At 40.6% G+C, this 16,681-nt stretch overlaps 1 protein-coding gene across 2 annotated transcripts in view; it reads left to right on the top strand.

The window, feature by feature from the left end:
- The window catches only part of grip1 (glutamate receptor interacting protein 1), a 379,336-nt gene that overhangs the window by 282,066 nt on the left and 80,589 nt on the right, over positions 1 to 16,681 (top strand). For both annotated transcript variants that reach the window (XM_078567971.1, XM_078567969.1), the window contains exons 3-5: positions 10,880 to 11,015; positions 12,097 to 12,242; positions 15,218 to 15,301. In XM_078567971.1, coding sequence (XP_078424097.1) covers positions 10,880 to 11,015; positions 12,097 to 12,242; positions 15,218 to 15,301 — 366 coding nt within the window. The remainder of the gene's footprint in view (positions 1 to 10,879; positions 11,016 to 12,096; positions 12,243 to 15,217; positions 15,302 to 16,681) is intronic.

Here is a 16,681-nt window from a genome sequence, read left to right as displayed (position 1 = left end):
GTCTGGTTTTCTGCAATAGATGACTGGTAATCTGTCTTGATGCACATCAATTGACTGGTCTAAAGCATTCTACTTATTCATAACTACTCAAGAGAGAAGTTTAATAACTAAAATTAAAAATTTATTTGTGCCATTGGGGAATTGGTGGAGAGTGCATGTATTCAGCTGCCTAGGAATTCTAGCTGCTCTGGAATTCCCATCCTAAACCTCTCCACCTCTCTCTTCCTATGAATCACCTCTCTCTTCCTATGAATCACTCCTTAGAACCTATGTTTTTGAACTAGGTTTTGGTTGGCTCTCCCATTGTTTCATTCATTGTCTTGATGTCACTTGTTGTCTGATTGTCTTGTGAAACATCTTGGAATGATTTAGGGTGGAATTTTACGACAGTGGGATTTTACGGTCCTGCTGAAGTCTATTTAATGGAGTTTAGAATAGCTTGCCACATTGTACCGCCCTGCCCCTGCCGCGATGAAACCATCAAATTCTGGCCTTACTATGTTAAAGGTATTAAACAGATTAAAGCATTACAATTTTTTTTAAAATTAGCACCATTTCCTTGTTAGCACCTGGGTCCATTAGGTATTATAATAATTTCCTGACACACACCAGTGGTAAACTGAGAATTCCTAGACAAGGTAAAGGTGAATATTTCTGTTTGAAAAATAATGCAGGTTAATGGGTCACATTATACATTCTGTAGATTGCAGCATATAAGACGACCCCATTTTTCCGGCTCCAGAAATCATGTTTTTGCATATACTAGGTGTCTAAGTTGACCACCGCCTTTTCAGCCACAACATGCTATACTTGTATTAGTAGCCAGCCTCAATTTTTCACCCCACAAATATATGTTTTACTTACCTGTATCTTATAACTGGGTGCAAGGGATCAAGAGGGTGATACGGGCTGTGTTGAGAAGAGCATGGGGGTTTAAGACATGCCCACATAGAACAAACCCCGCCTGGTGAATGATGAAGATGGCAACCACCCATACCCATGCCAGCAGTTCATTTTGGAGGGATTTTTTGAAGCTTCAAAGGTGAACTTATATGCAGACATCTATGGTATCAATGGCTATCTGATGAAAAATGTTGCATTAATGTACATCATGCCAGATCACTATTAATAGTATATTGGCTGAATCCAGCTGCTCTTTGTATGTACATGCTCAGGGTGTGGGCCTCATGTTTATAGTGGAGTGTCAGCAGTCTGAATTTATTAATAGAAAGGCAATAAAAGTAGCCCTTGAAATGAACCCTGTAATAGTAGGAGCTCAATTTTGGTTATCAGGAAAAGCACTATTGGAAGCTTACGTTTTCATGCAGTATGTTACTTTGCTGTTGAAAAAGATTTTGTGCTTGCGATGGAGATGCAGAATGTTTCAGTTTGTTGCCCATGGCTGGCGATGAGCAGTACTTGGCAGAATGCAAATGCTCATGGATTGTGCAAGTTAGAGTTCATACACTTAACATATACTTCATGGTTAATAAGTACTAGTTACTGGGTTACACATTTAAATTTGATAATAAACTAGGAGGGAAGTTAAATAAATGCACATAGCTGAGCAGTTTAAGCTTTCATTTATAGCCCCAGCATTGGAAATATCAGGGAAGATTTTCTTTGCCTTATGTGTGGCACAACATAATCTCGTTCTTTGTAAATGCTTTTATAATTCAGTAGGTGACTTTGCTAAAGTAGGATAATTGAATCCTACCATGAACACACTTCCAACTGTAATGGACATATGCATATTTCAGATTTATTTACATAGAATGTAAATAAATCATATTTTCAGAGAGCGTGAAGCAATAGTTTCTTGTGCACTGTTTTCTCTCTCCCCATGGCATGTTGTTTACATTGAGTGCTGACTCCCAGGTATCCATCAGCAGTTGCCTCGGCTCCTCCTGTAAGCACCACACTATGGTTAACATCAGGGTGACTGACAAGAAACTACTCCTGCATCTACAGGGAAACACTGCGGAACCCTGTTGAAACTGTCATTTGATTGTGTTGCCACATTGTGTTAATTGTAACATTTTGATGACTGAATTTTTGTAGCTAGTGACTTCGCATGTCCCTTATTTAATTGTGTGATCGATTTAGTCACCATCTTTCTCCCTTTCCAACTTGGATTCTGATCCAGTCTTATCAAGAACAACACTTGTGATTTCGCAGCATGCACATTCAAACTGACTGTGGGTTGTTTTCTGTCATGCAGAGTTTACTGCAACCAAAGTTGTTAAAAATGTGGCCTAGCCAGTAATTGCAACATTACACCTCGGATCAGCTGATTATAAATATAGCTCTGGCAAATGCAATCAAAGAATTGTTACAGCACAGCCCATTGTGTCCTTGGTGGCTGTCTGAGAAATCAACACTAGTCCCATTCCCCTACCTTTTCCCTCTAGCCCTGCAAATCTTTTCTCTTCAGATAATTATCCAATTACCTTTTGAAAGCTGTGATTGAATCTGCTTCCACCACATTCTCAGGCAGTGCATTCCAGATCCCAACCACTCACGGAGTAAATAGTTTTCCCACATGACGCCTCTGGTTCTTTTGCCAATCACTTTAAATTGGTGTCATCTGGTTCTTGACTCTTCCACTAATGGGAACAGTTTCCCCCTATCTGTCCTCCTCCACTAATGGGAACAGTTTCTCCCTATCCCTCCAGACCCCTTATGATTTTGGCCCCCTCATGAATTTGAACACATCTGGCAAATCTTCTCTAACCCTTCTCTTTAAGGAGAACAATTCCAACTTCACCAACCTATCCATACAAGTGAAGTTCCTCACCACCAGAACCATTCGTAAATCTTTTCTGCACCCTTTCTAATGCTTTTATATCCTTTCTAAAATGCAGTGCCCAGAATTGGACACTGTTCCAGTTAAGGCCGAACCAGTGTTTTATGAACGTTCACCATAACTTCCTTGCTTTTGTACCCAGTGCCTATTTCTAAAACCTTGGATCCCATATGCCTTATTAAAAGTAGTGCAGTTAGTTGCCTATGCCTTCTGGTGATAAGGCATTTATGTTTACAGTCCTGTACTTTATCTTTCTTAAATGTATTGTGATCTATGCTGAAGGTTGTTATAACATGATAAACTCACATCAGTCAGATTAGCTCATACAAAAATTATTGTACTTGTCTAAAAATCTCTGTACCACCTGTTGATTTGATGCACATTATACCCCCGGGAGTGAATAATGCAATTGATTGATGGCTATTAGAACAATTACCAATACAAAGAATGCTCCCAATTGTAAAAGCTATCATTAAAAAACATTCATATTTTTGATCATGTATTATTTTGTGCTGGCATTCTTGGCACTTAAATGATGTTATGCGTTGCTGTGGTATTGTTGATTAAAATCATTGAAGGAATTTTATCGCATGAAGATCGAAAGCAATTGCTCTAGTATAGTAACCTAATGGTTATTGTACTAGATTAACAATTTAAGATAATGAGTTCAAATTTGTAGTCCCACTGCATCCAGTCAAGAATGGTGGTTGGTAACCAAGTCAATTAAGGGTAGAAGGAGGCTGCATAAGATCTCATCCACAGCCATGGTAAAGGCAACCATGTGAATGTGAGCGTTGAGGCTGAAGTGTTTGCAAGTGACTTAAGCCAATAATGCCTAGTTCATGATCTACTTGGTCTTTACTATTGCAGAAGTCTCTGTCCAACCATCACAAGAAATTAAGCAGTGGTTGAATGCACTGGTCAGAGCCAAGGCTGTGGAGCCTGATTGCAGACATGAACATCCATAGTCAAGTTGTTCCAGTACAGTAAATGCACTTGCATTCACCTACCTATATGGAAGATTGTACTGCTTTCTCCTGTCTACAACATACAAGATGAATCTAATTTGACCAATGACTATCCTACCAATCATTAATAAAGCATGGAAGGATTCATTGCCTACAGAATAATGACCTGCTTAACAATGCTCAGTTTAGTTTCTGCCAGAACCTTTCAGCTCTTAACCTCCTCACAGCCTTATCCAAAAATGGACCCAAGCTGAATGCCAGAAGTGAGGTATTAAAAAGCATTCAAGTTATCATGGCATTAACGATTCTGGTACTTCCATTTGGTATAGTCAACTAAAAAGTAGAGGCATTCAAAACAAATTCAACTATCAAACTATCTCTCCAGCTATGTTCCAAAAAATCCCTTCTTTCCCTCCATCCAATCTTCCAACTCTGAGAATGGTTTAATTGAGCTTTTAAACCTCGGTGATGTTAGATCCTTCATCCATGAGCAGAAGCACATTTGGTCTGCTTGGCAAATAAATGTATTATCTGCTAGGTCCAACATTTTTTAAAAATTTGTTCATGGGATGTGGGCATCACTGGCTAGGCCAGCATTTATTGCCCACCCCTAATTGCCCTTGTTCAGAGGGCATTTTCTAAATGGGTTTGGAGTCACATGTAGGCCAGACCAGGTAAGTACAGCAGATTCCTTCCCTAAAGGACACTAGTGAACCAGTTGGGTTTTTACAACAATCAGTATGGTTCCAGATTTTTTTTAATTGAATTCAAATGTCACCATCTGCTGTGGTGGGATTCAAACCCGTGCCCCCAGAGCATTACCCTGAGTCTCTGGAATATTGGTCTAGTGACAATATCACTATGCCACCACCTCCTGCGCTGCAGATATTATAGTAGCCAAATACACTGTTGGCCATGCAGCCTAAGATATCAATACCTCTGATACACGCACATTCTGGGAAATTCCTTGGAGTTGTTCCCTGTTCATGGACATTAATTCCCTGGAAATGTGGAACAAACTTGTTTATGTAAGTGAAATTTTCACTGCACTACTGGTGAAATAATGCAGCTGGAATGAGAGTAGCTCCTAGTCATAGTTTATAGATCCTTCATTAATAGGAATTTAAATTATAAATGCTAACAAATTCCCCATAACACACTATCTGTAAAATACCCCAAGATGCCATTCTAATATGATACCATTATAAGGCTTTATATTTTTGTAAGTTTTCACATAGTGCAATGTATACAGCGACAATGTCCTGTTTTATCAGTGCTGACATTTCCAGAGAGCATTGTAGTTGTTTTATTGGCTTTTCTTATTGACACATTAAAGATTTCCTCAGACAAGAACATTCATTGTGATCTACGTAATTAGAACATTTCTTTTCGCCATCAGTGTGTCGTGGATTACTTTAACTGTAGGCAGTGGCTGCTTTTATCTGTGCGGTACATGGGTGCCTTAATGCTATCTGTTTTAGGAGATAGGCAAAAGAGAGAAAGAATGAACAATGTTGATTGCCATGAGGAGCAGTTCTGTCACCATTGGACAAATGGTGAGTTATGGCTGTGAGTCTGTAGCATCACCTCATGCACGACAGACTGCGCACATCATGTGTTTCTGAGGCATTGGGATCAGTTCTGGAGCAGGTGGAACCTGTACAAGAAGAACAAGAAGTTAAACTTTAACAGGACTGGGACAAATGTCCTCGTGGGGAGGTTTGCTTTTGCTAGTGCTGTTGGGGAGAATTTCTTTTTTATTCATTGGATGTGGGCATTGCCAGGCCAGCATTTATTGCCCTTGTTCAGAGGGCATTTAAGAGCCAACCATATTGCTGTGGGTCTGTAGTCACATATAGGCCAGACCAGGTGAGGACAGCAGATTTCCTACCCTAATGGACATTAGTGAACCAGATGGGTTCGACAATGGTTTCATGGTCGTCAGGCTTTTAATTCCAGATTTTTACTTTATCCACCATCTGCTGTGGTGGGATTCAAACCCGGCTCCCCAGAGCATTACCCTGGGTCTCTGGATTGCTAGTCCAGTGACAATACCACTCCGCCATCGCCTTCCCCTGAATTTAAACTAGATTCGCAGGGGGACGGAAACCTGAGGGGAAATTCGGAGTGCAGAAGAGAAAAACTGGCAGTGGCAAATATTCAAATATCAACTGATAACGAGGATATATCAGAGTAGTATCAAGGTAGATAGAATGCTTGGAGAGTTTGATAGAATTAGAGTAGGCAATAATAAGTCATTAGATGGGGTCAGAATAAGGGGAAAAGTAAAGAAGCCTAAATCAGGGCGAAAGTGTGTGTATGTCGATGCAGGGAGTGTGATTAATAAGATTGGTGAACTGCAGGCACAGGTTGACAAATGGAATTATGATATTATTGATATAACAGAGATCTGGCTCAAAGAAGGGCAGGACTGGGAGTTAAATATTCCTGGGTACGTGTTTAGGAGGGGCAGGAAAGGAAGAAAAGGGGGAGTGCCAATATTGATTAAAGATGGCATTGCAGTACTGGAGAGAGAGAAGATGTTCCAGAGGGGTCAACAACAGAATCTCTCTGGCTAGAGGTAAGGAACAAAAAATGTGCAATAACATTGATTGGTGTGCTATATAGAACACCAACCAGTGGAAGGGATGTGGAGAAACAAAATTTTCAAAGAAATTACAGAGACGTGCAAGAATTATAGAGTAATCATAATGGGGGACTTCAATTATCCAAATATAGACTGGGATAGGAATAGTTTAAAGGGACAAGAGGGGTGAGAGTTCCTGGAATGTGTTCCAAGAAAATTTTCTGCAGCAGTATGTTTCTAGTCCAGCGAGAGGATATGCACTTTTGGACCTGGTTCTGGGGAATGAGTTAGCCTAAGTGGATCAAATATCAGTGGGAGAAACTCTAGGAGACGGTGACCATTGTATCATAAGGTTTAGGTTAATTTAGGAAAAAGACAGGGAACAATCCAGAGCAGGGATAATTAAGTTGGGGAAGCCAACTTCAGTGGGATGAGAATGCATCTGAGTCCAGTGAGTTGGAATCAAATGTTGGCAGAAAAGACAGTGGCTGAACAATGGGCCACCTTCAAAGAAAAAGTATTGCAGACAATGTCGAGGTATATTCCCTTGAAGGGGAAAGGTAGGACAAATAAATCCAGAGCACCCTGGATGACGTGAGAGATAGAGATAAAGATGAAAAGGAAGAAGTGAGCTCACGACAGGTAGAAAATACAATGAAGAATCAGGCTGAATATGGAAGGACCAGAGGGAAAGTGAAGAAACTAATAAGAAAAGCAAGGAGAGAGCATGAAAAAAGGCTGGCAGTGAACATAAAAGGGGATCCCAAGGTCTTCTATAAACATGAAAATAATAAAAGAGTGGTTAAACAAAAGAGTAGGGCCAATTAGGGACGAAAAAGGGGACTTGCATGTGGAGGCTGGAGAAATAGTGGAGGTGTTGAGTGAGTACTTTGCATCAGTCTTTACAAAGGAAGACGATGCTACCCAGGCCGAGGTGAGAGAGGAGATAACTGCTACATTAGAACTTATGATTGGGAAGAAAGAGGTATTGGAAAGGCTATCTTTACTTAAAATAGATAAGGTACCAGGACCGGATGAGATGCATCCAAGGGTACTGAGGGAAGTGAGAGTGGAAATTGCAGAGGCACTAGCGATAATCTTCCAGTCTTCCTTAGACACAGGGGTGGTGCCAGAGGACTGGAGGATTGCAAATGTTACACCCTTGTTCAAAAGGGGATGCAAGGATAAAGCTGGCAAGTACAGACCAGTCAATTTGACCTCAGTGGTAGGGAAACTTCTGGGGGAGAATTTTTGGCTCGGCCAGCGGGGGTGGGGCCCGCTCGCCGAGGCGTAAAATGACACGGGGTGACATCGGCATGTGTCCCGCCGTCACCGTGTCTCATTTAGATTTCAGTTCAGCGGGCGCACAGCCGACTCAGCTGCGTGCCCGCCAAACTGTCAAAGCCCTGTAAAGGCCATAAATTAACTAATTAACCCTATTGAGAAAGCTGCCCGTCCAACCTTAAGGATGGCGGGGCAGGCAAAGAGCCCAGGCGGCCTTCACATTTTTCATGGAACCTCATCCATGGGCGGAATGAGGTTTCACAAATGTTTTTGAAATCTTGGAAACATATTTAATAAAATTAATACACATGTCCCTGCTCATGTGATAGTTTCATATGAGGGGACATGGTCTAAAGATTGTTGTCTCCTTTATTAAACTTTAGGAACTTTAAACTAATGTCCCAGAGGCAGCTCTGTGCCTCATGGAGATATGCGCGCGAAAGAGTACACTCCCCCAACTCAGGAAACACACACACACACACCCCCTGTGCCCGCACAGGGAGCGCACAGCGTTTCCGGGCGTGTGTCACACTGGCTGGGCCTTAATTGGCCCGCCCACGTAAAATGGTGGCTCGGGCCCGCCCCTGCACAACCCCCCCCCCCCCCCCCCCCCCCCCCCTCCCCAAACGGGGGGAAAGTTCTTCTCCTGGAAACTATAGTGCGGGATAAAATCAAAAGTTACTTAGACAAGTGCAGGAAGTGCAGGATAATTAAGGAAAGCCAGCATGAATTCATTAAGGGAAAACCATGTTTAGCTAACTTACTGGAGTTTTTTGAGGAGGTAACGGAAGGTTGATAAGGAAGCACTGTTGATGTGGTATGTATGGATTTTGAAAAGACATTTGATAAAGTGCCACACAACAGACTTGTGAGCAAAATTCTAGGTCATGGAATAAAAGGGAAAGTAGGCCCTTGGATAAGAAATTGGCTGAGTGACAGGAAACAAAGAATAGTGATAAATGGTTGTTTTTCAGATTGGAGGAAGGTTTGTAGTGGAGTTCCCCAGGGGTCAGTGTTGGGACCCTTGGTCTTCCTGATGTATAGTAACGACCTAGACTGTGGTGTGCATGATTTCAAAATTTTCAGATGATATGAAGATTGGAAATGTTGTCAACTGTGATGAGGATAGTCTTGAACTTCAAAAGGACATAGGCATGTTGGTGATTTGGGCAGACAAGTGGTAAATGAAGTTCAATGCAGAGAAGTGTAAAGTGATTCATTTTGGCAGGAAAAATATGGGCAGACAGTATAAAATAAAGGGAAAGGCTCTAAAGGAGGTGCAGGAACAGAAGTACCTCAGTGTATATGTAATTAGATCATTGAAGATGGCAGGGCTTGTTGAGAGCACAGATAATAAAGCATATAGAATCTTAGGCTTTATTAATAGGGACAGTGAGTACAAGAGTAAGGAGTTTGTGTTGAACATGTATAAGACACTAGCTAGGCCTCATCTGGAGTAATGTGTCCAGTTCTGGACGCCATACTTGAGGAAGAATGTGAAGGCATTGGAGAGAGTTCAGAGGAGATTCACAAGAATGATTCCTGGGATGAAGAACTGTAACTATGAGGATAGATTGGAGAGGTTGGGACTGTTTTCCTTGGAGAGGAGACTTGATAGAGGTATTCAAGATCCTGAGCGGTATGGACAGGGTAAATCGTGAGAAACTGTTCCCACTCAAGAGAACATCAAGAACAAGAAGGCACAGATTCAAAATGATTGGCAGAGGGAGTAAATGTGACGTAAGGAAATTTTTTTTCGCCCAGAGGATGGTTGAAGTCTGGAACAAGCTTCCTGAAAGGGTGGTGGAGGCAGGTTTGATCAAGGTATTCAAAAGGGAATTGGATTGCTACCTGAAAAGAAAGAATGATTGAAAGAAAGAAAGAATGTGTAAGGTTACGGGGATAAGGCAGAGGAGTGGGACTAGGTGGAATGTTTTTTCAGGGAGCCATTGCAGACTCGATGGGCCAAATGGCCCCCTTCTGCACTGTAAAGATACTGTGACATCTGTAACACCTCATGGGTGTAACATCTGACTGAATCTTCACTGTACATCTTTCATTGCTTTCATATCCCTCCCATTGTTGGGTGTTCAAAATTGTGGCCAACAATGAGATTTTTCATTGAGGCATTTCAACTTTACCTCTGTTCATTTGTATTCTGGGCTACTAGATAGAAAACTAAGGATTCAGTTTTTAATGCTCCAACCTGCTTGTGCAGCAACAGCCTGTCTATCTATCTTGTTCCCATTAAATCTAACAACTCCATAATTCTATTAGGATGGGCTCCATTGTTGCTATGAATGGTGGATAAATGCTGCATCCAGTTTTCCTTTTCACTCTATCTTACTCTCCAGTAAAGAAAAGCAAATCAAGCCTTTGCTGAATACAGCATAGTATTGAGACTGAGGACTAAGGCATGAGGATGAAACTCCTGTCGAATGTGGCTAGTGATGGGATGCTTTACCTTTATGACTGGTTTTTATGATATTAATGAATTCTATGGACATCAGGGGAATTTACAGAATGGGCCAGAGAACAAGGGAGATGCTGCTGAAGGAGAAATAAATAACATAATTCAGGGAAAGTGAATAGAAATTGGGAGAAAAGCTTGCAACTGCGGAGAGTTTTCCCTCCATTGTAAATGTAGGTGTGGCTGGATCTTGTTTTAGATCTGCAGGCTTGCTTTGTAATACATACAATAATATCCCAGGTACAAACAGTTCACTTGTTAATTTTTAATTGTTTCTAAATAACGTTTTTTCTTCAGCTCTTATACTGCTGAAGAAAGAAAAGAAAGACCTGCATTTATATAGCACTTTTCACAACCACTGGATGTATCAATGCACTTTACAGTCAATGAAGTACTTTTGAAATATGGTCACTATTGCAAGGTAGGAAACATTGCAGCCAATTTGCATACAGCAATGTGATAATGACCAGATAATTTTTTTTCTTTTTTGATGTTAATTGAAGGATAAATATTAGTTGGAACACCAGGGATAACTCCCTGCTCTTCTTCAAAATAGTGCCATAGGATTGTTCACATCCACCCAAACAGGCAGATGGGGTCAGTTTAACATCTCATCTAAAAGACTGCACTTGCAACAGTGCAGCACTCCTTTAGTACTGCACTGGAGCATTAGCTTTGAGTTTTGTGCTCAAATCCCGGAGCGGGACATTCTGAAATCGGTATTAACTTCTTTCTGTTTGCTATTTCATGTGTTCTATCCACAGAGGAGCTCAAAGGTCAAACTGTAGTCGAGTTGATGAAAAAAGAAGGTAGCACCCTGGGGCTCACAGTCTCAGGTGGAATAGACAAGGAAGGGAAACCAAGAGTATCCAATCTTCGACCTGGAGGAATTGCTGCAAGGTAACCAACATGTTACCGCAGGGTAATGAGAGATTACAGCTGTCTTCACTGTTTCACTGTCTTCATGCAGAATAATTTTTTAAACTGGTGCTGCGTGCTTGCCAAACATTTCATCTTCTGAAATTTCTTACTTTCTTGTCACTGGCGGGCTAGCGCTGTGAGAAAATACACCTGCCATCATTTTGCAGGGCGATGAAGGAACATCAGTCACTTATAGTTGGAAAGAATTTTGCTGACTACCTGAAATCATGATTTTTGGTCATTTCAAAACTTTATTAATAAGTCCTACTCCTACAAATTCAAAATTATTTAGGCACTAAAATAATTTGACTTATCCAATAATTTATATGTAGTAAATAATAAATCATGTATTGGAAACAGTGATTTTAATTTTCACATGAGCTGTTTTGCTTCTCCCAATCTATAAGTAGTAAAGGCAATGGATGTCCAGTGTATTGGGACATTTTTCTAGAACAGAACGTGTTTCGGAACAGACAAGGGAAAAGGCCATAGTGATGAGGACCAGAATTAGTTAACGATGTGATGGTAAAGGAATGCCTTGCAAATAGTGACCATAATATGTTTGAATTTGATATTAGGTTTGAGAGGGAGAGTCATGAACCAACGTTTTAAATTTATGTATGGCAAACTTTGAAGTGGTGGTGATAAATAAATTGACGGCAGTAAATGTAAGCTGTTAATGGACAAAACTACAAACGGGGAAGTATTTGGCATGGTACAAAACCAGTATATACTGCGTACTGTATTTTAACCCATACCAAAAAATACTTCCAAAAGTTGCAGCAGAAGAGATTTATTAAGGACGGAGCATTGAAGGAATATCTTGATACTCCAGGTGAAATCGGAAATCTTTAGCACTCTAATTGAGTGATAATTTAACTTGGTTAGTTTTAAGAATTTTAGGAGTGTAATAATATTTTCAGCTAAAATATTCTAAGCATTTTAGCAATTACTTTTTAACGAGACTAAAGGCACAGTCATATTTGGGACAATTGTATGTTACTTTGCGTTGGCTGAGGCATGATGCCTGCTGATGATGTGCTATGTCATTCTCTTGCAGAAGTGATCAGTTAAATATTGGAGACTACATCAAATCAGTCAATGGAATCAACCTAACGAAATTCAGACATGACGAAATCATCAGTCTCCTGAAGAATGTGGGTGAGAGAGTGGTCCTTGAGGTGGAATATGAACTCCCTCCTGTTTGTAAGTATCTTCTAAATCAAAATTAAAGTATTTTGCAATTGAAAAGCTTGAATTACTGATATTGTATTTGAAATCTAAATGTGACTACTGAAAAGCCAGGCATTAACTTTAATTAATCTCTCATGCATTTAGTAGGAAGACTGTGGCACAACTAGTATAATTATTTTAAAACTCTTCTCTAGCATTAATCTATCAATATAAATATTTAAAACACAACTTTGCATTGGTAATCTAAATATTTTGAGAAAACTGTTTAGTAACAGATAAAGCTAGGATACTTTTAAAAAAACAATTAACCATTGCACAAAATTAAAATACCAAGGGAAAAGTTTTCCCCCGTTGGGGGAGGGGGGGAGTGTGGGAGCGGGTGCAGGCAGGCGCGCCTCCGATCACGGCTGCGCCACCATTTTATGTCGGCAGGCCAATTAAGGGCCATCCAGCGTGATGTCCGCCAGGAAGGGCTATGCACTCCCTGTGCGGGCGGGGGGGATCCCCTAAGCCGAGAGTGCGCACTGATCTCCCTGAGGCTACATGCTGCCTCAGGGAGATCGGCTCCGAATTAAAAATTGATAAACAAATTATAGCAGGATTTCCCTGACATGTCCCCTCATGTGACACTGTCCTTAACTTTTATCGAAACCTTCATTAAATATTTTAAAACCCTCATGAAACCTCATCCTGCCCGTGGATGAGGTCTCATGCTTTTTCTAAAGCCCACCAGGGCTCCCGGCCTGCCCGCCAACCTTAAGGTTGGACGGGCAGGTCCATTAATGATGTTAATTACTTTTTAAATGGCCTCACTAGGCTGTTGACAGGTCGGCAGGCACGCAGCTGATTTGGCTGCGCCACCACCGACCTGAAAATGGAAATGACACGGGGTGACATCAGGAGTTCCGCCCGACATCATCCCACGTCATTTTACATGGGGAGTGGGCCCCGCCCCCACTCGCCAACCAGAAGATCCTGCCCCAAACCTGAGCATTAATTTGCTGCCAGTGCGCACTTATTTATTGATGATATAACTGGGAATGATCTGTCAACCAAATTTGGAATTTGAAGCCACCCAAATTGAGATTAATTTAAGAGTTTGGAATTTCGGTACGATTGAGATTTGCAAGTTCCTCTTGGCTCATGAAAGAAAGACCACATTTATGAATGTCACCCTATCATGTTCCTCAGAAAGGCTTCACATTCAATTAATTAAAATAAAGTGTAGTAGTTGTCAGCGAGGTATAGGTAAACAGTGTGTGTGTGCGCGTGTGTGTGTGTAAACAACAATGAACACAACTCAAAAGTGACTCACTGATTGTCCAGAGTGCAGTATATTCCAAATGAAGACCATTGCATCACCCACGAGAATGTAGATAAAGTCTAATAGGACGATGGTGCAGATTTGGGTGCTCATTTATTCACTCCTACTCAGGAGCAGGTTAAATTAGTCAATCTGTAATAATTGGGATTGGTTGCTGTGTGCACTCTGCTTATGGCTACCACTGACTTTTGTTTGATTCTAATCACTTAGCTTTTAAATGCTGAGTGACGCAGGAAACATTTCAGTCTAGTTTTTAAATATCCCAATTGCATGATAATGTCTCATGTATAAAATGATAACTCAGCAATCCATGTTTAGATGAGATATTGCCATAATTTCATTGCATTCAAATTGAGACATTTAAAACTGTTCCTGAATATGCTAAGTGCAGAGCGCACTGTAACTGATTTCTTCTCAGTTTCCTTATTTTAAAAAGCAATCTCCTCGGTCAACGAAGTCCACTTACAACATCTATTTTTGATGTCATATAGATATGTTTAAAAACCATGTGGTTATAATTATCATGAACATATTTAGTGCTGTATGGAATATGATGCTTTCCCTTCCATTATGCCCCTTCCCATGCATTCAGGTGGCATTTTTATATTGATGCTCAGGCCTGAGAATGTGATGCTGAGGGGAGACCTGAAAGCCTCCCCTCCCCATCCTCACCCCTCAGTGTGCTATTGTCCCCCTCTTGTTTTCCTTCCAGAATGTTATCACAACCTTTTACTGCTGGGAAAGTGTCTTTCAGAGCTGGAAATCTTCCGCATAGTCTACAGATGGGTTGGAGATGTTCAAGTCCTATTACTGACTCCTGACTTTTTTCTGCTTTACTTATCTTATCTGGCAAATCTTGCGTTTTGTTTGAAAATTTAAAATGCTTGCACCCATCCAAAGACTGCTTTCCAGTTAAAGTGCACTCCAAATATTTTTGATGGCACATTATTCCAGCAGTAAATATTGTGGGTGCTCCCACCTCCAGCAGTAAACATTGTGGGTGCTCCCACTCCCAAGGTTCCAACAGTAAACATTGTGGGTGCTCCCACTCCCAACATTCCAACAGTAACCATTGTGGGTGCTCCCACTTCCAACATTCCAACAGTAAACATTGTGGGTGCTCCCACCTCCTGCAGTAAACATTGTGGGTGCTCCCACTCCCAATGTTCCTGCAGTAAACATTGTGGGTGCTCCCACTCCCAATGTTCCAGCAGTAAACATTGTGGGTGCTCCCACTCCCAATGTTCCAGCAGTAAACATTGTTGGTGCTCCCACTTCCAACATTCCAGCAGTAAACATTGTGGGTGCTCCCACTTCCAGCATTTTGGCTGATCTCACTTGACTTCCCTTAAGCCTACAAAGGAAATGACAAAGTGAAGCATTTATGCTGTAAATTATTTTATTTCCTCAGGGTACCTGAAACCACTTCTCAACCATGAATCACTCTTGAATTGCATTCATTGTTGTTATGTTATGCAGAAGTGGCAGACAATTTGCACACAGCAAGGGGACACATAAGTACCTAAAAACCGAAGAAAATGAATGAATAGGTCACAACTAAATGCTCTCTTCCAAATGATCAGCTTTGATTTTGTTCTACATATTAGTATGGAGCTCACTTCCCAGTGATTTTGACTGACAAGTTCTTTATTCTTCTTTCTAGCTGTTCAAGGCTCAGGTATTATTCTCAAAACAGTGGAAGTGACTTTGCACAAAGAAGGCAATACCTTTGGCTTTGTGATTAGAGGTGAGAATGTTTATATACTTAATAGTATATTGTAGTTTATATCTCAACTTTCAATTGATATTTCACTCAGTGACAGTAAGCACTTATTTCCTTTTGTATCATACATTCACAATGTCAGGTCATCTTTTGCTCCCATTTCGATTAACTATTAAATGGGCATTCCATTCTTGAAGCAAAATGCATAGGATAAGAAAGCTAGATGGCATTTACATAGCAACCTTCACAACATACTGAAGCATTTTACAGCCAATGAAGTACTTTTGAAGTGTAGTCACTGTTGTAATTTATGAAATACGGCAGCCAATTTGTGCAAAGCAAGCTCTCACAAACAGCAATGTGATAATCACTAAATAACCTATTTTGTGATTTTGGCTGAGGGACAAATATTGACCAGGCCACTGAGGATAACTCCCCTGTTATTCTTAGAGCATGGGATCTTTTACGGGCAGACAGGACCTTGGTGTTAATGTCTCATCGGAAAGACAATACCTCGCTTAGTGCAGAAATCTCTCAGTACTGCATTGGAATGTCAACCTAGATTTTTGTGCTCAAGTCCCATAGTCTTTTGACTCAGAGCCACAACTGACACTTTGTGTAATGTGTTGCACCTCGAAAAAAAAGTTTTGAAAGGATGTGTGGCTCAAATTATATCACTCTCTGGTAGCCCTTCTATTTATGGATTGCACGTTCTAAAGTTCTTTGACTCAAAAAATAAATTGAATTACTTGCTCTCTTCCCAGCGATCCTCACTGTAAAGGAAGTGCATTGTATCTAAAATGACATTTCCCTGATTTTTTTTTACTGTGAAAATGTGGAATCTCAATTTTACATTTTTACTATAGGAGTTGCTATTGCAACAGATTTCCTACAGTGTTTGGCATGACTTGTGACGTTTGCACCCTACTCAGTGATGAATGAGGCTGTTGCCTTGACAACATATTTGAAAAAAGTCAGTATTTTGAGTTGTGGCGCCAAGAAAGCCAGATGGAACTGATGCAACCAATTTGATTTTATAAAAATAACATAGTATGATGGGGCAGAAGCGATGGAGCTAGGACAAAAATCAATATATTTCTAGAAAATAAAAATATTCATATTAGCTATAGCTGTAATTGGTTTTGGAAGACCCAAAACAACATTATAATCTACTTTTTCCCATCCCATTGAGTCTTGTACGTGGCAGCATAATTCTTGTAAATCCCCTTAGTCCATTTTAGTACAGTAAGGTTGCTTGAAGTGCAGGTGAAAAATTCTCTGTTACGAACAGTAATTATCCCTGTAAGACAATTAGCAATATCTACTCAGCAGCAATCATTGGATAAAGGTCAGAAATGAGAACTCTGGCTGTGTTTCCTATCTCAAGCCTGGAACACTGGGACC

The sequence above is a fragment of the Cetorhinus maximus genome, chromosome 22 (assembly GCF_964194155.1).
Source record: "Cetorhinus maximus chromosome 22, sCetMax3.hap1.1, whole genome shotgun sequence".
NCBI lineage: Eukaryota > Metazoa > Chordata > Chondrichthyes > Lamniformes > Cetorhinidae > Cetorhinus > Cetorhinus maximus.
This window is presented reverse-complemented; position numbering and strand designations above follow the sequence as displayed.